This window comes from Candoia aspera, chromosome 8 (genome assembly GCF_035149785.1).
Source record: "Candoia aspera isolate rCanAsp1 chromosome 8, rCanAsp1.hap2, whole genome shotgun sequence".
In the NCBI taxonomy this organism is placed as follows: domain Eukaryota; kingdom Metazoa; phylum Chordata; class Lepidosauria; order Squamata; family Boidae; genus Candoia; species Candoia aspera.
The window spans coordinates 52883048-52907077 of NC_086160.1; the positions used below are offsets into that span (position 1 = coordinate 52883048).

At 36.3% G+C, this 24030-nt stretch overlaps 1 protein-coding gene across 2 annotated transcripts in view; it reads right to left on the reverse strand.

The window, feature by feature from the left end:
• Positions 1-24030, reverse strand: part of ANK2 (ankyrin 2) — a 337224-nt gene that overhangs the window by 269222 nt on the left and 43972 nt on the right. Inside the window, exon 2 of one of the 2 annotated variants that reach the window (XM_063310221.1) lies at positions 20251-20312. The exons of the other annotated variant lie outside the window; for it this stretch is intronic. Coding sequence (XP_063166291.1) covers positions 20251-20301 — 51 coding nt within the window. The 5' untranslated portion in view covers positions 20302-20312. The remainder of the gene's footprint in view (positions 1-20250; positions 20313-24030) is intronic. 2 annotated transcript variants of the gene reach the window in all.

Here is a 24030-nt window from a genome sequence, read left to right on the forward strand (position 1 = left end):
CAGGATTGTGTTGTTTAACTTCCTTTGAGAAATTAATAATTAATTACCACTTCCTTCTGTTGCAAGATTCTGCTTTGACTACATTTTCCTTCTTGAGCTGGTGTTACGCTGCTCATACAAGGATTCTGGCTGGGGCAATCTCTATTTTGGGGAGGGACTGTGAGCTGGGCTAGTCACAAGCAGACTATATTGGCAAGCTCAACTACTGAAGCAGAGTATGTCTCAGCAGCTGAGACATGCGCAGAGGTGCAATGGCTCAAGTACTTATTTGAGGATCTGGCGGTTAGTGTCCTGCTCCAAGAAGAGTCTTTGAGGACAACCAAAGTTGTATAAGACTCTCTCTTTCAAAGAAAGTGGGAGGGCGGACCAAGCACATGTTCATTACCACGTGATTAGAGAAGCACAGGAGACAGGCCTAATAAATTTGAAGTATTGTCCCTCAGAGAACATGATCGCAGACATCCTGACAAAGCCACTTGCAAAAGGTGTCTATCAAGGCCTACAAAGTAAATTAAATCTTGTGTAGGCATGATGCATGATCTGCTTTGAGAAGGGTTGTTGGAGGTATCAGCAAGTCAGCATGCCTCATTAGCATGTGGATGAGTATTCAATTTCCCCATGTGCTTCTGGAGGAAGCTGTTTGTTGCCCCTTCCACACTTCCTCTTCCTCCTCCTTCCTCCTTCCACCATTGGGGAAGGCAGCATGCATGCTGCTCTCCCTCCATCTTGGCCACATGCTTGGACCTTGAATAAGGAGTTTCCCCTTTGTTCACACAGCCTTCAGCAGCAATTAGGGCTGAGGGTAAATTAAGTTTAGGGACAAAAGAAGAACAAGAAGTCATCTTTCCTGAACAAAAATGTAACTGGACCGAATAAAATGAGTAAGATATTCTTTTACTTACTTTTGAACCTACTTTGTCTAAGTATATGATTCTTTATGCTTGGGAGGGCTAAGTGTGTATGAAGAGTCCCCTTCTCAGGGGAGATGGGCGGTGATGGAAATTTGAAATATAAATAAAAAATAAAACCTGTATTTCTCTAATGTGCTCATTAAAGCTATTTTAGATAATACCTTTTTCTATGCACGCTGTGTTAAGCTCTGCTCCATTCAGTGGTCCTAGCTGTCCACTAATGGCTTCAGACAGGAGGGAGCATTAAATCATCTAATAAGATGAAGTCAGGAATATTGGCTATATAAGAGCATACTTTCCTTGTTTGGAACTCTTCTGCTTCCTGAGCAGTGTTCCTGTGACATTAGTTTGCTTTGTGAATACAGCTTTGGCTTAACTGTGAATTGGCTTTTGGAGATTTCTCTGGCTCTGACCCATGGCCTGTTCTTGGATGACCCAGCTTTCTGGCTTGCAATTTCTCTGAGCAAGCAGCCTTGCACAGCTGACATAATTTACACAAGAACTCTGACTTTTGTATTTTCAAGCCTTTGTTCTCTGTCTAACAACCTTCCCTTATAGGACTTGGCTCCTCTGAAAGATTTATGACAGCCAGTTAAAGCTCACAAACATATATCTGTCTTCCTTTCTATTTACCTCATGTCTAAGACTTCTATAGGACAGCGAGTGAGTCTTTCCCAATATTAGCTGTCTCCAAACTAGCAGCCAGAAGCATACTGAGAATCCATTTAGCCATTATGATTCACACATAGAAATGTTTATCACATCTTGTAGCAGTAGATCCTGTAATTTCATTATAAATTGTATGAAAGAACACTTCCTTTTATTCATCCTAAATGGATAGTCAGACCTATTTTATTGAGTTGTAGTATGAGAAAAGAATTATCTGAATCCTTCTCCGTGTTATCGCCTTAAAAAAAGTCTGCCATACTTACTTTTCAATTTCTTAATTTTCCAGACTAAAAAGACCCAAAGACTTTATCCATTCCTAGTAATAAGTATGTCCTGTCTCTTTAAATACCTTGATTGACATTTATAGGATTTTTGCAAGTTCAACATTCTTTAAAATGAGCCACAAACCATTTTATGTACAAGAAAATATTAATTTCCTATATAAATGCATACAGACCTTAGTAAGTTGTTTGCAACATAAGGGTTCAGTTTCTAGAACTATGCAAAGGACTTGTGTTAATGGAAAGGATAAATTCATAATAGGCAAAGGCTGAACCATAACCAATATTCAGAGAAAAGTTTGAAATGAAGATAATAAAAGATATTGTGAGTCACCAAAACTTCCATCTGGGCCTCTAGTGAAATTTTGAATCAAGAAACAACCCTGCTACACATTAAGAAACAACTCCAGCTACACATATACAGGGTACTGTGAGTTTCTCCAGAACAACTTCCTGCACCTAGACACCTGTCTGAATTCAGTTCCTTTAACTGACTGTCATCCAGTCTATTACCAGTTTAGTTGAATTGTTGCACTAAGACATAATTCCTCTGAGCTGATTCACTCTTAATGTATCAGAATGCCTTTTGCATAACCTAAATGCCAGAGTTTGGCTTGGTTTGTTGGTTCATTCTATTTGTGTATCACCAATCAATAAAAACTTAACATAAATCCAGTAAAAAGATACAACCAATTAAAATGCTATGGTAAACACAGTAATCAAACTGTAAAAAAGTAACAATAACAACAATAAACACAACCAAAATAGAAGACAAAATGGAACAGAGCAGTTAGACTGCAATTTTAAAAACGGTGACAATTAACTTGTCGCCAAACACTATATGGAAGAATTCTCTCTTAAGTGACTTCTGGAATATTAATGGAACAAGTCTTAATACTAAGGAGAGACTATTAAAAAAAACAGAAAAGTGACTAAGGATGTTTAAAAGTGTGAAAGAAAATATGTGTTTGCAAATAATACAAGGTCATGTTAAATTATAATCTGATCATTATAATTCGGCCCAGAATATTTTGTGAATTCACCCATTATTGTTTATAAACAGTAATTTATAATTTATAACTTAGATTATAAGTCAATTGTAGTTTATTCAACAAACCATAGTTAAAACAAACCTGGGTTGGTGTGGTTGTTAGACTATTGTATCATGACTGGGGAAATCCAGGTCAAACTCTGATTCAGACATGAATCTAGTAGGTGATTATCTACTAGACATTACCTTCAAATCTCTCTCCCAGGCTGTTGTGAGGATTAATGAGAAGAGTTAAGGAAAAAAAATATGTGCTGTATATTGTCATGAACTTCTGGAGAAACACAACTGTTTTTCTAAAAATATGAAATTACTTCCTATGCAAACATGATGTAAAAAATACCAGGCTGTAAATATTACAGAAAGTGATTTGATGTTTGCTTTTCAAAAAAACTGAATATTCTAACACAGGCTTCATTAATCAGATTGAACAAATCAATTCAAGCACATCTCAAGGTGTGTTGAGTCTTCACCTCCCACTGTTCTAGAAGTTACACTCCCAACATTGCTGGAGATTGCCAGGTTGGAAAGAATGAACTAGCTTGACAAAAGCCCATATACTGCAGAAATACTGTATAATGCATTTCTATATTGCCAGATATGATTACTACTGTATGAAAACATTGGTTGATTTCTGGGTCATCAAGGTAAATGTGGTTGTAGGGTATTGCTTATGTCAGGCCAAATGCACAAAAAAATAGCAAACTGTAGCCATGTTGATTTATTTATTTATTTGTTTTTACATACTTACAGACATTTAGTAGATTCCTTTTATGCTACTTGATAAAGTGCAGTGAAAATCTTAGTAGCAGAGTGAAACCGATCAAATCCTAGAATTGTCAAAGTTTGTTGAATAAGCTTTGTTTATAAAACAAAGTTTTAATTTGTGTTGATTAAAGTATTCCAGCTATGTGTTGTTTTCAAAATGGATTTTCAGATTTCTTATTGTGATACAAAGGGCCCTGTTAATGTAATCCAAACAAAAATATTTTTAACATCTGGATAGCAAATGGCAAACATTTGTTAAATGATTTTGTTCTTGAATGTATTTTTGGCAGTAAGAAGACATTGTTCTGGGATGGTACAGATTTCTGGAAAGCCAAATCTCCTTGGAATTAATATTGTTTATTATAAACATGCAGCACAGAAAATAAACCTTGCTTTACAGAAAACAGGGGTATAGTCTCTTACTGGCTGCCACATTCCTATTTCTTGTCCCAGGTATTTATACATTTTTATATATTATCTTCTTTATTATCTATTCCGTACCTTATTGTTCTTATTCCTATTCTGTATCCTACACTATAACTGTATATCTGTCATTGATTTATCATTCTTATTTTTTTACAGTTTTCCTTTTTTCCTTATGACTATGCTTCTTGTTTTTGTGCCTTTGAGTCAACATTGGCTCCTGGCGACTGCCTGGACAGTCCTGCAGTTTTCTTGGCAAGATTTCAGGAGTGGTTTGCCAATGCCTCCTTCCTAGGGCTGAGAGAGAATGACTGGCCCAAGGTCACCCAGCTGGCTTGTGCCTAAGGCAGGGCTAGAACTCAGTTTCTAGCCTGTTGCCTTAACCTTAAGCACTACACCAATTATCTATTAACTCTGTTTTGCTTTCACCTATAGATAATGGATAGCTGGTTTACTACAATCCATGACCAGAAAACAAAGCTAGCCCAAAAATGTAACTATTAAAAAATTGTAACATTTAGTTAATTAGTTAACATTTAGTTTAACTTAGTTAAAAAACCAAAACGCTTGTACAGTCTTATTTGTACAGTATTTTAACAATAACAGCTCTCATGGACAAATACAATAAAATAAACAGTAAATAAAATTGCTAGGTTTCATTATTTGTTTCCCAGTAGCAAATGCTCTAAAGCAGAATTTGCCATTTTAAAAATAGCATTATCATTAGAATTTGCTAGGGGAATTTAAATATAAAATTTATCTCAATCTACCAGGAAACCCAGAATTGGATTCTATATAGAAGAGAAGAGTATCACTATAAAATTGGCAATATAACAGCACTTGACCCACAGATTCAACTGCTCCTGAACAACAGGGCCAAAACCTCTCTGCCACGGGAATACATCAGCATCATTCTACCAGTAAAGCTGAAGGCAGACCACTGAAATGTGCTAAGGTGAAAGCCCTGTGGTATTTTGCAATATCAAGATTATAAATATATTTAGCCTGGCGAAGACTTTACATAGGTTTCCCTTCTCAAAGCAAAAATAGATCCTAGCATTGTCTTTCCATAAATCAATACCCATTATCTGCTGTCATACAACCTCTTTAGCTGTGGGGAAATCCAAGGACTACAAGGCTAGTGTGGTCAGACCGCAACTGTATAGCTAATCTCAATTTTCCAACTTGAGTGAAACTTACCCGGTAGAATCAAGGGGGTAGGCTCCACATGAAGGGCAACTCAATGAGGGGCTCACAATTCAGGGCAGATACATTTTTTATTTAAAAAGGCAAATCCTTTTTTTCTTTTTAAATGTATTTTTGTTAAACATTTCCAAAAAAAAACCCCATATAAACAGGCAAAGAAAAGAAAGAAAAGGGATGAAAAAGTAAAATACAAATGAATAAACAAGATTTACAAATATCATAGAGGTTGTAGTTTTCCAGTACAGTCGGGTCTCCCTATTCATGGGATCTGTATTCACGGATTTTTCTTTTTGCAGCGGCAGTCACAAAATTCATCATATAAATATGTGGCTGCTGCTTGCTGCGCTCACCTTGAATGATGGTGAGACACATGCATCTTCAGTCTTGCGATAAGCAAAATATGAGCGGGATGGCTTGTGATCTTGGGTTAGGCTATTTGAGCTTAAAATTGTAAATCAGGGGTCAGCAACTTTCTTTTGTGTAGGGACCAGAGACCGTGAAGCCACCACCATTTCCTCTTCCTCCCCACCTTTAGCTTGTTCTCACTCTTGCCAGTACTGAGTGGGTGGTTTGCTCTGATTAACCTTACACCCATGTGCCTTTATAGATTAGAGGAAGCAGAATTTGCATAATTTCTAATATTCATGATCCTGCCTTTCATATGGACTACTGCTATAATGAAGGTATAAATTAATGCTTCCTATCTAGGTGTTTTACTTTGACCCTGTCTCCACTGGGTAGATATCCTAAAGCTTTATGGAAAAAGAATTAGTCTGTACAGACTCTCATTTAATCCATGTCTGTACATACACTGTCTCTCAGATTCGTATTTATCTTCATAAAGGAAATGGATTGGATATTTGAATAAAGATCATTAACTAATACCTTACTTGATTCCTGGAAATTGCTATAATGGTGTCAATATATAAATATATATTTAATATAGAAATATAGAGAGACAAATAGTTACATCCTGAGAATGAGAATTTAGGGAGAAAACTGTTGAATTGTGTATGAAAAACAATGTAAGTTATTTAGTCTCCATAAGAGGGCACTATTGCTTTGCTTTTTAATTTACTGTAAATGTAATATACATTTAAAATTATCCCCATTCTATTTGAAAATTGCCATATCTTTAAAAAGATAACAATTTTTAAAATAGAAATGTATAAGTTATTAAGGCTAATTATTAAAGCTATATTTTATTCATGGTTGGCCCAAAATACTATTTCATTTCACGGATGCTGGGAAAGTATTCATACTTTGGGAACTGAAGTACCATATGATAAATATTAAATTAATATTAAATGCATCACATGGATGATGCAGTACTATGTTGTCAGCCCTATAAGGTAGACCAGACCAAGAAACCAAAGCCATACAGGTTTAAAACTACTTTTAGGGGAACAGCTATAGTGACAGAATCTTGCAAGTCTGAATCCACAGACAGGCCCCCTTCCCTCACTTTTTGTACCTGTCTGAGACATTTACTCAAATTAGTTTCTTGGAATGGGCTCAAGCCCACTTGTCTGATTGTTGCCTTGGTAGTGGCTCTTCCTCCTGTCCTTCAAGGCCATTAAGTGTGGCCTCTTAATGATCTGTCTACACTAACTGTGAAGGATTGATTTTGGTATAGATATCCTCCAAATTTTGAAAGCTTTTACATTGTTTTAAGCCTTTGGGAACTTATATGGAACAACATAAAGGCTGACAATTATAGATGCCCTGTCACTATATTCATTAGATTCAAATTATTTACTGAAGTTAGAATTCTGAAGTTAAAAAAGATTTAGTATTATCATTTTACAAAAACGAAAGGAATTCTAGACTATTTATTTCTGTATGGATACATTTTGTATCCATGTTTCTCCATACACTTTCCAAAAATTATTTGATGAAGATGAAAATCTAGGGTATAGCTAATTTCATTACTGCACTTTTTTCATTAAGACTTGCACTAGATGATCAAAATACAACCTTAATTTAGAATTCTATTTGCAACAGTTCTTTGCTTCATGTTTTCCTTTATTAAGAATAAATGAATTCCTTCCTTATACCAGAGGAAGCTGGAATCAGTTTGACTATGTTTAACATTCATACTGTAGGAAGAAAACAATTTATTTTCATGTGATTAATACTTTAATAAGTTACCAGCTGTTTGAGGTAGGCCAGGTCAGGAAACAGACGCTATAAGAAATACCAGAAATCTATTGATAGAGGAAAGGGCGTAACTGGCACACAACACAAAGTTGCACAAAGGCCCTCCTGGACACGACTGCCACCTGCTCCTCGAGCAGGAGTCGTGAGTCCAGGAGGACCCCCAAGTTATGCACCGGGTTTGTCTGGGCAGCGCAACCCCATCCAGCACTAAACATGACAATTTCCCAGAACCCGAGGTGCCGAGGTGCCATTAACCCACAGCCACTCCATCTTACCAGGGTTCATTTGAAGCCTGTTGTTCCCCATCCAGACCCCCACAGCCCCCAGGCACCTGGAGAGGGTGGTCACGCCATCACTTACTTCACCCAGGATGGAGATACATAATTGAATATCATCCTCATATTGATGATACCTCATCCCATGGTGACGGATGATCTCGCCCAGAGGTTTCATGTAGATGTAATAATAATATTCATATTATTTATACCTTGTATCAGACATTTCAATTTGTCAAAAAGGCAACAGTCATGATACGACATAATAATAGGAAGGTAACTGTTTGCTAAAGAATATAGATTTCAGTGTAACCATTGACAGTCTATATATTATTACAAACCTTTTCTTTCATTAATCATTCAGATGCCAATCCCCTAATTAACACAAGTCTTGAAGTAAGATTTTCTTTAGTGGTACTTCATAGATAAGATGAACCATTCATCTCTTAACTGTTCACTGGATTAATAACAGAGTACCATAGATCTTGTTTATATAGCAGATCAACAAGTTAAGGATCCATTAATCCTCTTTAACCTATTACTGTCATTGGATCAGATTTATTGATTTGTCTTATTGGAATTCTATTCATCTTGTATTGATCCTTGCCTGCTAGCATCAGGAAAAAAGTATATAAAGTTTAAGTATTTAAGAGATTATTTTTCATAGTAAAAGTTCATATATTTATTTTAGGTCCAAATGGGCAAAAATATAGTGTTATGGATTTACGCAAGCATTCCTCTGCAATGATCTCAAGTCCATACGGGATGAACTCACAGAACCAAGCATGGAAATATTTCTTGCATGCACACGTGAAAGGCCATCATTAGAGTCCATCTACAGGCTGTAGCCTCTGCTAAGAAGCTTGGACACTTCCTTTTTTAAGGAAGAAGTTAACTGCTTATTAATAGACCCACCTGGATATAGAAGAGACCTACAAAACTGTTTTCTTTTCTCCAATGCAGCTGTAGTGTGGAACATTTTTATTTACTTTCTTGAAGAAAGTTTTCCAGTCAGATCTACCTGAGGCTGCCTCAGTTTCCTTGCTATTGATTCTGACATAATGGCTGCTTCTCTCTGAACAAATGGGTAGTCTGTCTTCACAACGACTTGTGAGCTAATGCCAGGCAGGGGTGGGATAGCCTGAAGGTGGGAGGAAAAAGGAATCCATCCATTTGAAATAATTCATTGTTTTTCACAAATTTAAGTGGTCAAGAAAACTTCAAACCATGACAAATTCATCGGTTCTCTGATCGTGTTCCCTGAAAAGAAATGCTTTTAATGCTCAACTTTCATTTTAATTATAAGGATGTTGTTAATTCTGAGGATCCTAGACAAAAATGCATGGCAGGGTGGGTGGATGAGTGGGTGGAGGGAGAATGAATAAAGACTCAGTGTTTATTTTATTAAGATTCAAGTTTCCCTATCAGTTGTGGGTTTTGTTTTCTTTTTAATATTTTGTAGCTGAACGAGTTTAAAGACAAATAAGGGTAATATTTTAAGATTATGAAAGCAGCCCTACATAAACATGCTTGTGTGCAGTGAACTTTCTGTCGTAGTTTAGAAAACAGTGATTCCTTATTGCATAGTCTCATATTATTATAGCAGAACAATTCAGAAACAGAAATGTCAACTGCTATTATTTGTTAAGCAGTGAATCTGGCTAGTAATCCTGATGTTAATCTTTCTTTGTTGCATGTATGCTTTCTCCAAGTACTGTATCTCAATGGGACACAACATGTTTAAACAGTCAGTCCTTGCATATACAGAATCCTTCACCCCTGCAAAAAAAAAAACCCTTCTCAATAACTTTTCCCCACATTTGGGTCTGCAAATACAATTACGATGGTTAGAATGATCTTGGAGTTTTTCCAGACAGACAGCTCATGTCACTATGCAAATGATCATGATAAACAAACATCCAAAATAGATTTTCACTGTCTGTACCTTCTGGCATTCATATTCTATGTACCACCCACTTCTGTGAGCAGAAAATGTTAGGATGTTTACTGTTTATGGCAGTGTTTCCCAATCTTGACACTCTCAAAATCTGTAGACTCTCAGAATTCTTACAATGATCATGCTGGCTGAGGAATTCTTACAGTTGAAATTTACAAACCTGAGGGAACCCAGGTTGAAGACAGCTGGATTATACAAACTAATAATTACTTTCCCTACTGTCTTCCAACCTGACAATTAATTATTGCTTCTGACATTTGTCTACAGCCTCTCCCATATTTTAGTTCAGCATGCCTATGTTTTGGGACTACAAATAAACCTTGCCCTGCCATATAAAGAATAGCTTGCTAGCAATTTGCTTTCCCCACCTCCACCCCATGATCTATTTGTTTCTTATAAACAAGACTATAGGGCAGTCTGGGAAGTAAACAAAAAATAAAAACGCAGAAGGTGGCAATGGCAAACCACTTCCATAGTGTTGCCAAAATGTCAATGCAGTCATGTCCATGTCAAACCTTTATTATCAGCAATATTCTAATTGATTGGATTGGAAGTACAATTAAATAACTGACTGCACAGCCTTTGGAACTCAGCTGGGTGTTTCATAGCTAGCTCAGAATGAGGAGGAAAGAAGTATACTTCACTAAACTTTAGAAATAAATGGTGAGGAAAAGTTGGAGAAGTGAGGAAAATACAGTACTTCCTCTGGAATCTGAAGGACGAAATATTTGGTCTTGATGCCCTTAAACACCATTCTTTAGATGGACAAGTTTGATTGATTAATGATGCCACGAATAGGTAATTTTCTGAAGAGAATCCAGATACGTTGTTGCATGGAAATAAATTGGGGAAAAACAAATAGTGTGCTAGTCACAGAAAGGTTAATAAATTTTGTTTAATTGGCATTCTGGTGATGTGTTCAAAGGCAATTTGTAGAGTTATACCTGTTTTTTTCAAGACAAAGCCTGTGAGATCATTCTAACCTTGTGGTATCCTCTACATTTTACCAGTAATGCATTGAATGTTATGCTATTGGAGTAATGGAAACTCATCTAATCATCAGCATTAGAAATATATTCAGCCTGACATAAAATATAGATATGGGTGACTTTTAAAGGACACAGCTCTTATTAAAACCAGAGTTTATAAATGAAATGTATATAATTGAGAATCAGTCCTTAAAACACCATTCTTTTTGTAAAAACCTGCTAGTATATAGAGTCAAATCTGAATAAGAATTATTGTTTCTTCAGTAAAGGACAAAGAAAACCACATCTACATGTCCAAATATAAATCTATATTTGAATTTATTCCAAAACAGTATTTAAATTGCAGGTAAATAAATTGCAGAGTTTTCATTATAACTAATTTAAAAATTTGGTAGAACAGAAGATATACATTTCTATTCTAGCCAATAGAGTAGCACTTTCCAGATTCTGCATTCTATTCTCAGTTCATCCTTATATTCCTGATTTTCCCCAATAATCAGTATTCAGTCAGCATGCTCAGTTTTTGTTACGTTATTTTGGATTTTTCCCATTTGGATTTTCTTTCCTAAGATTTTTACCACTTCTAAAAACCTTGATTTCCTGAAGACCTATGATACTTTTGTCGTCTTCTTGGATTGTGCCTATTTAGCTATATAAAAATCCCAAATTAAATAATAATTTGACTATTATAAGATTTAGATTGCCACTGAAAATACTTGGGTTTAAAAAAAAATAAAGATGAAAATACTTCGCTGTTAAGATATCACTGATTATAACTATTGCTTCATATTGAGAATTATACTTGTAGATTTGGAAGAACAATGTGTAGGCATCTGCAGAGCAGCAAAGGGGGAAAATGATGAAATGTGTCATGACCTTAAGATGCAAACTCTGCTCCTTTTGTACTTACAGGCCAGAACTTGCACTGTTACATCATGATACACATTTCATCACTTTGATAAAATCTGTTTGCTGCAGATGCTGCTGGGATCATGAATATTTTTAAGACATGAAGTCTCACTGGAAAGGCGAATCAAAATGTGTATTTTATAAGTCCAAGAATTAGATATACAGACAGCTTTTCTGCATTTGGAAGCAATATTAAATCAAGTTCAGCAGTATGAGAACAAGTTTAGTCTATCTGTGGCTTTTATGTTTCCCAACCCCATTCCCTCAATACAGCCATGTTAAATTGTGATGTGAAAGGTGAAAGGTCCCCTGTGCAAGCACCGAGTCATGTCTGACCCTTTGGAGGGACGCTGCTTTTGTGACGTTTTCTTGGCAGACTATAGCGGGGTGGTTTGCCATTGCCTTCCCAGTTGTCACCTTCCCCAGCAAGCTGGGTACTCATTTTACTGACCTCAGAAGGATGGAAGGCTGAGTTGACCTGAGAATCCAGCTTCTGCTGGGATTGAACTCAGGTCATGGGGAGAATTTCAGTTGCAATACTGCTGCCTACCACTCTGCACCACACGAGGCTATCATGTTAAATTACCTACTGAATGCTTAATCTAAACTACAAATATTAATCTTAACTAGTAAAAATAAATTTAGAATTTAGAATTCTTGGATTGGTTGACTTGTTCTAATAATCACAGTAAAGATTAATCATGTTATAGGGCCCTGAGGGCTAATTATGTGGCAAACAAAACAGAAATAAAGACTTCTGAATTCCTACTTGTAAGCTTATATCAAGGGGAAAAGGAAAACAGATCTGTCCAGAAGGAGGCCAAACTAGTTTTCATAATGCTAAACTATGATATAGTGTTAAGTACACTAAGTAATTTACTCTTACTTAGCTGTACAATGAAAGGGTTCCTTCTTTGTCCCAACTATTACTGGTCTTGCAGAAAATAATATCCAGTGGGAAAACCATGCAAGTTCTTTCAGCATTCCGTACATCTTATAATATCTTATAAAACATATGACTATGAGCTTCTGTGCAAGAACATTCTGAACAAAGCTGATACTGGAAACTCCTTTAGAGAGAAGAGGGTTTTTTTCTGGAATATAATGCAATATACTGCAATTTCCCTTCTCCTGGATCTCTTCAGAAATGCTAGGATTACAGAAGATCTCCCTAGCCACCAACAGATATGCCAATATTATAAGAAATATTTAAACCATTTATATGGCTATCCATCTCATAGCAGCAGCTCTGGGCAGCATACAAACTTAAACTACAATTAAAACAATCCAAATAATCAGTGTACGAGACCACAAACAATAATCTCAATTTACAGTAAAACAACATCAACTGGCAGAACTTGATTAACCTCTTGGTCCAAGCACCTGGAGAAACAGCCAGCTCTTTTATGCTTTGTGGAACACTTAGAAGGTTGGGCCATCTAGATCTCCACAGGAATGCTATTCCAAAGAGTAGGTGCTGCAACAGAGGAAGCATGACTCCTGAGTCCAACAAGATGACATTACTTAATGGAAGGGATCTGGGACATGCCCTCCCTGCTAGATCTGCTGGGCCAAGCAAAGGCAATAGGAGATAAGTGGTCCTGCAAATAGCCTGGCTCTATGCCATATGGCTTTTTAGATGATAAATAGCACCTTGAATCACATGCAGAAGCCTACTGGGAGCCTGTGCAGCTCGCAGAGCAGTATTGTTATATGACTGTAATGGGAAATCCCCAAAACTGCCTGCACTGCTGCACTGTGGACCAGTGCAGCTTCTGAATGCTCTTCAAGGGCAGCTCCATGTAGAGTGCATTACATTAATCCAAATGGGAGGTGACTAGGACATGAGTCATTGTGAGTATGGCTACAACTATCACCTGGAGGAGTCATGAATCCAGAAGGACCCCCAAGTTGTGAATCAACTGTGATTGGAAAAAGTGCAGCCCCATGTTGAGTTAAAGATAGAAAATCTCCAGATCCAGGGGGCCATAGAACCCATAGCCACTGGGTTTTGCCAGGACTGAGCCAGTCTGTTTGCTCAATCCCTCCCTCCCACACACCATCCTCCAGGCACTGGAAAAAAACTCGACAACATCATTTGGTCAGCCCAAAGCATGGAAGTATTGCTGGATGACCTCATCCAGTATTGATAGATGACCTCACCCAGCAGCTTCATGTTGATGTTAAACAGGAGTGGGAGGGAGTAGAGCCCTGAGGCACCCAACAAAGCAGGGGACTCAGGCTTAATCTCTCACCCCCACCAGCACTGAATGGAGCCAGCCTTGGAGAAAGAAGGAGAATAAACAAAGCATCATGCCTCCCACTCCCAATCCCCTGAACCAGCCCAGAAGAGATCATGGAGACCCAGAATGGATGCACTATCATCACCCCAAGCCTGCCAAGGTCTTTACAACAGCAATCAATGCCATCTTAGTAGTATGACCAGGTCTGAATCCAGACTGAAAGGCATCCATATAATCTGCTTCTTCCAAGGCCCTCGGAGCTAAAAGCCAACTACAGATAGTCCTTGTTTAATGATCACCATTCAGCGACCATTCAAACTTGCAACAAAGCTGAACAAGTGGTACTTATGACTGGTCCTTGGAGTTCCAACTGTCACAGTGTCCCCACGGTCACATGATTGTGATTTCCAACATTCCCTGCCAGCTTCCCACAAGCAAAGTCAATGGGGAAGCCAGCAGGAAATCGGAAGTCATAGTCACGTAAGGTCCTCACTTAACAATGGCAACCCGGACTGCCAAGACTGCTCTCAATAAGTGGTATAGTCACCTGATATTGCGCTTTATGACTGTGTCACATAGCAACAGTAATTCTGGTCCCAATTGCTGTTGTTAACTGAAGACTAGCTGTACCTTTTTTCTTTCTCTCCCTCTCCCATGTTTTTATTGGTGAAATAGTGAAATACAAAAGAGAAAAGGAAAGGAAATAAGATGAGATGAGATGAGATGCAACTACTGAATCTGTATTGAAAGCATTATGAAAAGACTTTCTATAATACATTTCCCCCTTCCCTTCCATTTATGTCCCCAACTGCAGATCGCAATTTGGATATCTATACCTCCCACTGAATGTTAAAGGCTCTTGCAGTTTCTGTTTAAGTCCTATAAACCTTATTCCAAGAGTCTAACTTTGTCTTGCTGTATAATGTGTTATATATAAGGAAGCCATTCCTCCTTGAATTTGATTAAACTTCTATTATGCAATTTTGCCATTGCAGCATATTCTCCAATTTTAGTCTAATCTAAATATCATCAGCAAGGTTTCCCGAGTGTTGTGCCAAGTTTGTTCTGTAGCTGTCAACATATATCTTAGTAAATTGTGATATTTTTCATTTATGTTTTTTGGAATTATAGCAAATAAAAATATCTGTTCTTTCAGTTCACATTTTATTTTTTAGGGTTTTTAAAATATTTTTATGTATTTCTTTCCAGTACTTTTGGGTTTTTCTACATAACCACCACATGTGATAAAATGTCTCTTCTTTGTTGTAGCATTTTCCACATTTGCTGTTATATGTTTTGTCTATCTTGGCAATTGCTTATGGAGTTATGTAACAACCATAAAACATTTTATATCAATCTTCCTTTAAATTATAGCTTGGAGTAAATTTTATTGATTTTTTACTGTAACGCTTCCCATTTATCAACTTTGATTGCTTCTTTGAAGTTTTTGCATCCATTTTATCATGCAACTTTTGATTTGTTCTGACTCTGCACTGTATTTCAGTAGCAATTTGTAAATAATCCTAATAAGTGATTTTGGCGTTGTATAAGCATTTCAAATTCTATTATCTCTCTCAAGGTCCTTTTTTAAGACTGCTTTTTTATTTTTACAATTATTTGCAGACGTATTAACCATGGTAAATTTCTTATTTTACTGGCCAATTCTTGTTGTATCCCTAACCTTTTCCCTAAATCTGGATATGTCATATTGGCATATGTAATTAAATCTTTTTACTGTAATTGTTCTTAGCATAAGCAGCATTTGACAGTCATGCTAATGTCAGATTGCTAAACGTATCCTTGCTTTTAGAAGATTCCTAATGTTTAAGAAACTTTGTCTTGTAATATGCCCCTTCAGATTCTTTTCTTCTTTTTTTATATCCCAATCTGAGATTAGGAAATGCTAGTCCATCTTTTTCTTTTGAGTGTCGTGAGATTTTGAATCTTACTCTTGATTTTTCCTACTCTATATAAATTTCTTAATTGTTGTTTGCCAGACCTGCAGATTTTTGTCTGAAATTTGAACCAGGGCCATTTGGAATAGAAAGTTAATATTGCTTAGTATATTCATTTTTATTATCTCAATGAATCCTAGCCAAGAAAGTTTTAAATTTTTCTACCACTCAAGGTGGAACCACCCCCTCACAAAAAAAGCTTTCACTACCACATGGACTCAATCACATGTCACCTCCCAGGAGACCTTGTTCAGTCAGGAGGGACATGGATCTAAAATATAAATGGTGAAACTCACAGCTCCAATAACTCTATCTACTTCATCAGGGCCAATGATGAAATGAAAAGACAAAATGAAATACTGCATACCTCATTTATATCTTGTAACTAGGACCAACAGGTGTGGGCTACAAAAATCCAGACAACCCCTTCATCAGAGATTTTCAAACTTTTTCAGGCCATGGAACCCATTAATGAAAAGTGATGAGCCATCATGAGCACAATTCATTGAGTGGGAGGGGCATTCTGAATATCAGCTGGCAAGCCCCACCTTTTGCTATGGAAGCCCCTAGTGCAATTTGTTTTTAATGGAACCCCATCAAATTCTCATGGAACCCTAGGGTTCTATGTAACACAGGTTCAAAAAATATGATTTAGATTACACAAAGTGTTTTCTGACTCATGAGTTCTCTTTGCTATCATCTCATGGTCATTCATATTTGTGCAGCTCACATCTAGTAACCCTAATTATAAAATATTTTATTCGGACAAGATTGGAAGGTAATCTAGATTAAATAAACTAATCCAGCCATGGATTTCTCTGTTCTGTAAAAAGTAGAAACAAACCTGACCTTCTTGATCGCTTTACAATATTATGCAGAATAGTAATAACTCTCTTAAAGCAATAAATTTGCCACTAGTAGCTAAATAGTGATCTGTCTGAGAAGAACTCGGCTGCTACATGCAAGGCAGTTTATCAATTTGCAGCCAGGTGAATAAAGTAGCTGTTGACATAATGGCATAAAACTTCTGAATAATTCATGTCAACAAGGAGCAATCATCACACATCATCTACCACAAACTAATATTCACTTGACTCTCTCCCATAGATCGTCATCATCACCTTTCAGTTTTGAAAACTAAGTCATCCAAACAAAATAAAATGTAGTATACACTGTAATTTATTTTAACATGGTAATTTGCTCCTGTTGACATGTAACAAGCCCCCAAGACCCACCTGCGACCTGTCCCTGCAGCCAGGCCTGCAATCTAATGAGTCAGGTCTTCTTTACAAGTAGCTACTCCTAAGGGCAGTTCTATTATTAGCCAATGTCAATAACAAATTCTGGAGCAACATAAGGTATTGAAGGACAGAGCTATGAATGCTACAAAGCCTGCCCTGTACATCCAAAGCTATCTTCCTTTCATCATTTATATGTAGAAAGAAAATTCTGCTAATTGAGTACTGTACAATGGGAGGTAGCAACATGTTTTTGGATTAACCTGCTTCACAACAGAGAAGCTGTACAGCAACAGAGCAATTTGTGAATATCAAATCTGGCCAAGAGTACAGATTCCTAACAATGAGGAGAGAACTAAAGTGTCAGAACTGTTTACTGCTGCAAGTAAATACCACACTGAACCCTACATGTACTGTAGTAGATAATAGCTGCTTATGGTCTTTGGTGGTGATATATAGATTACAATAGGATTTAGGTCTTTTGTCCATTTCACCATTGACATGATGTAGACATCTTGTAATCATATGATAATTGCAGAATCATGTGAGAAATATTGGGTAAACATCAGTGGCTGGGTTGGAATCTTGTGTTTGTGTGTTTCTTTTCATGTGATCTAACATCCCCCCCAATGTGCTTTTATATTTTTTTCATTATGTAAGAATCTTGCTCTATTCATAGCAGAAGTTATTATAATAATGCATTATACCTATGCACAGATTTCTGACTCCTATGATGTCAAAATTATCTATGAATGTCTGCGGTATCTTCCTACATGTTTGATTCCCCTCAAGGATGGATTTATATCTAATATAATAACACAAATCTTATGCAAATTGGAATAAAGGCATAATGTTGAATGTAGATTAGTAAAGACAGTCCTCTAGTTTGTTAGAAAGATTCAAAATTGGCCTTCTGTACTGAATTAATTGTCCATTACAGTAGTTTGCATACAAAATCCGAACTGATTCACTCTCAACTCATCATTTCCGTTCTTAAATTTGTAGTCCCAAATACCGGCATATAATCTTTGTCTATCTTGTTTCAACAATATTGAATAACATCCATTTCTGCAAGAGCATCCTGTGGGCAGGCTTTTAAATCTAATATTCTCAACTGAAGCAAGGCAATGAAAATGAGAAACTAATTACCATTGCAAAGTGGTGAGAGAGGATAGATCAAGATGATGCATTTCAAAAAGAAAGCTTTTTAGATTTCATAGGATTAGAGGTATGTCAGATGCAATGGATGAAATTGCCTGAAACAAATAACTATAATTTCATTTTTTTAAATCATTTAAGCTATCCCTTGCTTAATTCTCAAGTCATGAATTATGTTTCTAGATAAATTCCATATATAAAATCCTGGAAAATATTGCTCATAAAAAATAAGCCTTAGAGTTATTAAGACATGAGTTTGAATATATTTAAAACCTCTTAGTAATGTCATGTTTTAACATTCATTATCATTTTCCAGGCTAGATTTAGATATTTTAAACCTGACTATAGCAGGTAACATTCCATATACATCAAGATTTTTAAGAACCCTAAAGAAATCCTTACAAAAGAAGAATACTGTTGTTACATACTAAGCTATGAGATCATAAGAAGTGCTGAATCCCACAGCCACCTTGAGTAGGAGGCTATCAAGGTTATTAATGGGCAGCTCAAATCTGGCCGCCCCAGATGGCTGCCTGAAATTGTGCAGCATCCAATCTTAATCAAGATTCAGGGTGACAGGGATTAGGAGGAAAACACTGATTGGATTCAATGTGCTGGAAATGAGATAGGCTTGCCCTCATGCATTCACACTGTGTGCTGGCACTGTAGGTATGCTCTGGTCTGCTAGTTAATTTAGCAAAGAAAACAGGTTAAAAGAACAGAACAAGTTGTATGGACCAATAAAGCTCATTCTTTATACAGTATTATTAATATCCTGGGTTACAGTTTTATGCAGATGTAGCCCTGTGGCATACATCCTAAATCTCATTTGATTCTCATCTTATAGTAGTATAAGACAGGAAAACCACTTTTGTATCTTCATGCCTCCCATGCAGCAACTGTGCCATTACAGTTGTCTACAGTGTCCCTCAAATTGCTTCTCCTTCTTTCCTTAACAGCATCCTGTGACTGAAATTTAATGTATGGGAATTAATGATCTAACTTAGTTCATTTTTAATGCATCTTAAAATGCAGTATTCTATTTGACTCTCAACCAGAATACCAGTTTGCCATATATAGTTTGCAAAACAGTTTTATATATAGTTTATACGATAATAGAGAATAAATAATACACTCTGAATAAATATTTGTTCTGTTGTTGTTGTTTTTGTAATTGTCACAATGAGAAGCCCTGAAAACAAAATTCTGTCAAGATTTTTTAAAGCTGCAAATCTTATTAAATCACGTTATATTAGAGCAAGCACTTATATTCTTAAGCAATCTTCTGGCTGGCACAGACTTAGCTACCTGGAAAACAGCCAATAAACCATTTGGTTCTTCCAAGGTTATATAGTGATGCTATATATTTAGGAATCAGGCATGATGGCTAATCTGCTAATTTTATAAACCACCTTGAAGTATTGCTTTACAAACAATAGTCAAGAAATTATATGTTAGCTTTCCCCAACTGGGCATTTTTGAAAAATATTGAGACTCCCAGATATTTCCAGCTTGAAAAAAGCTGGAATGCCATTGAAACAGAATCAAAATAATAAAAGACACTGCAACTAATTGGATCCAATCTCTATTTTCTTATATTTCTACCCTGATAAATTGTACATTTGTTCTGGAGCCTGAGCAACAACTTTTTCTACAGATCTCAGTTATGCTTTCAACTTTCCATCAATATCATCCCCTTTCATTTGGAAATGTATTATTCCAAGAATATATTTTTCTTTCATAAAAAAGACCATATTCTGTTGGTAGTGACCCCTCACATACTTCCAAATACCTATAATAAGATTGGAAGAATGCAATTAAATCTAGTCCATTAATGTAAATTAATACAAGAACTAGTTCAGGAAACTGCAACAGTAATGATTGCTTAAATATGTTACTCCAACTAGAAAATTGCGTTCGTGATATTTTAACTCTATACTCATTTATTTGTTCAAAATGTGAAATAACACGAACAGTTATCTGCAACTTTTTCAGCCATACTTGATCATAACTGAATGCTTCATGCAACTTTGTTGCTGCTAAGTAAAATACCAGGGTACCTTTTGTAACATGGTGGTCATTAGAAATATGCCAGTTCTTCGTATCTCCATTCAGTACTTACCTAGAACAAAAAAGGCAAACTTTAGATCTTTACAACTTTGTTAGAATATGTTTCAATCTCAATGAATATATATTATAGACCTTAAAGAAATGTTTTATTGTACTGTTAAAAATGAATTACTTGTTTTTTTGCACTTATACAATGCCCAAGGGAAAAGCTATATACATATGCTTATTTGAATGCAAGCCTCATTCAACAAAGTGAGGCTTACTCTTAAGTAAATATAATACAATATTTCATTCAGGTCTATTTCCTTAAGGGTAATTAAAGTCATTGAAATTTGAGAGTGAATATCACAATACTGCAACCGTCAATGTCCAATATAGAAGAATTATATCCTTTCTGATATGAGTTAAAGTCCCAAGGTGTGATTTTTATAAAGCTCTCATTTTAGTCTCACTTTCCCTCTATAAAAAAGAGCTTTAATTAATTTCACTGGGACTATTTTAAGATCCCTTGCAGAAGCTATTTTGAAATGCTAATATTTTGATGCAATGCTACTCAAAACATTGGAACAATCCAGAAGAATAATCCAGAAGAAGGGAGAAATTCCTCAAGAACTACAGGATCTTAAAACAGGCAGACTTTGTCTTCTCTATCAATTATAACCTTGATGGACAGAATATGTTCCAGCCATGGATTCTTACTGGATCTGTTAGATTTTCAGGGATGAGTAGGATCCATTTCAGATATTCTAGAAAGGCATTTGTCCAACTGTAGCTCCTGGAGATAGCAGTAGTAGTGCATACCTAAACAATTCTAAACACCATTTTTGTTTGTTTACTAACTTATTTTTTCCACATTTCTATCTCACCACAATTCAGAGATTCTCATCAGTTTACATAAAGTATAAAAACCAAGTAAAACATCCACAATATAACAGCAATGAAAACAGTAAAACAACACACCTCCCAAACAGAAAACAAATAATAGAACTAAAAAAATATAAATGGCATAATAAAATTAGGAGAAGGCTCTCTGGAGTAAATCCATCTTTAAAAAGATCTGAAATGCCAGCAAGGAGAGGGCTAGCCTGATTGCAACCAGGAAGCTATTTCACAGCATCACTGCTGCCACAGAAGAGCAGCACCTCCTTGCTTCAGCCTCCCAGACCTGGCAAATAGTCTCTATATAAATGTTTCCAGTATATAAAGCAGTGGAACTGGTTCCATCTATCAGTAACTGTTTCTCTCTGATTTGATTGGTCGGACTGGTACTGGTTGGAGTAGTTCATCCTGTAGATATCCAGGTGTCAAATTATAAAGGAATTTATAGGTTAAAACCAGCACCTTAAATTATATCCGAAACCAAAAGGAAACCAATGCAGGATCTGCAAAACAGGTGTTAGATGCTTGCAATGGCAGGAATCAGAAAATATGCAGGCTGCTGTATTTTGAACCAACTGTAGTTTCCAGGTAGTTTTTTAAGGGCAGCCCCCAGTACAGTGCATTACAGTAGTCTAGCCAGGTGTTGATAAGTGCATGAGTTACTGTGGCTAGATCTTCCTCCTTCAGATGGGTTCACAAATGACACATCATCCAAAGCTGGGAGTAGGCCTCTCTGGCCACTGCCTCCACCTGCCATTCTAGGAGAAGCAGTGAGTCCAAAAGCACCCCCATGTCACAAATCTGCTCCCTGACAGGTAGTGGTTGTCCATCAAAAAACAACACAAGTGGCAACAGAGAACCCCATTGTATCCACAGCAACTCAGACTTACAGTGTGACGAAGTTCCTTAATTGAAAGAACTCTTATGCAAATAACCAAAATTTCATGCCTACCATACTGCGCAAAAGCATCTACTTTTAGTGCCTATAAGACGTTCTTATTCAGGCTTTGAATGAGCAAACTCCCGTTACTCCTTTTGAAAACTTCAAACTTTTGAATTTTTTGTATTTGATCAAGCCTTTCAAAATAGATATTGCTGCCAACTGCAGGTCACAGACTTTTTCTAATGACTTGGTCTGCTTTAAATTGACAATGCTATTTGTGCATTAGTAATGTAATGCGCTGTCTTTACCAACCATTGAAATATATCTTCAAACTAACTGCACAATGCTATCTTGATATTTCATATGCTAAGCAGCTAACATAATCTATTGCATGTTTATTCTTTTAAATTTTTAAAATATTTTCTATGTTAAGATTTTTGCTTGTTTGATTCATGGCTTATTTTATGTTTTTCTGTTTGGGCTTAGCAATGCCCAACCCAAATACAGTAGGACTTAATCTCAGCCTGAGATTTCATGCAAGAATGCTGAAATGTTGTGAGAAATTTAAGCAATCATACAAGATTGCTAAAAGCTCACAGACAGCCAAAGGTTTCTGACATTTAGCAACATTCAGGAAAACAGGATGCCATGGCATGCAGATAATGTCTAACTTAGTATTTGTATATAATGATCCATTATGAAAAGTTTTGTTATCAAAGATGGGGTGTCGATACACCCATTTCTAAAACAAGAATAGTCTCTATATAAATGTTTACAGTATATAAAGCAATGGAATTAGGTCCATTTCTACTTACAGCCAGAATTTGAAGAGTCATTTGCAGGCTCTGCAATTATATGTCTGGAAATTAATGAAGGATTTGTGAACACCAGCAGATATCTATTTTTTTATGTATCAATATCAAACTTTGAATATCTAATGTGAAGATAAAAAGAGTGTGCCAGATAATTTGTCATAAAACAATTTAATGATGCTTTTTCTGAATACTCTCTGATGCTAGAGCAACAACAAGGTCTAAAGTACTGATTCAAAAGTCATACGATATTGGAAGATAAAATCTTTACCAATGGTCATAAAAGTTCCATGGCTGATGGAATTACCAGCCTCATATTCAGATATTGTAGGTCTTCTGAAATACCTGAGATCTAAGTAGAGGACTACTTCTACATTTGTCATGAAAACTGGGAACACTTGAATGAAAACAAGGAAAATAATCTTTTCAGCTCTAACGTCACAAAGGTTCAAAAGTAGAAGCTATTCAGTGAAACTCACCCTGCAACTAATCCAGACCTTATTTTTTCAGCATTTTCTGTTTATCAATGTGTGAAAAACTTTTTTGACCTAGCTGCTGCTAAGAAATGTATTTTCATGGGAACATCTGAATTAAAGGAATAGTAATCTTTTATCAAAGGTTTTTGAAACTGATTTTTGAACTTTTTAAAGGAGATTGAACTGGCGTATCTTAGGGCTGGTGTTGCTGTCAGAGGCATCCCTCCTCAGGGAAGATTAAAGGAGGGGAGGTAAATGACAAAAGTAGCATTGCACCATTCCAGTGCAAGCTTTGCCCCTTTTGTACATGCATGTTTACATCACATGCACATACAAAAGGAGAAGGGGTAGCTTGCACTGCAATGGTGCAGTGTTGCTTTCGTCATTTTGATATCATTGCTGGATCCTCTAGTTTACAGGTTGCAATTCCATTCCATTCAGGAGACCTAGTGGATATTTGGTTTTTCCTGGTGTTATTTCTTTTTACTTTTGCTATGTATATCTTTTTTTGATTTTTAAAATTTCCTTACCTTTAATATGTGATCTGTTCTCAAGGAATTATATAGGTATAAGCCGTCCTAAAGTGGTTCCTTTAACAGAATTAAACTGTTTTATTACTGCCTCTTCTTTTTAACATACTTTTTAAAATAAGATGTCCACAGTGGTCATAGATTTTACCCACAGATACAAAGCAGGCCAATTCAGTCTGATTATACATAT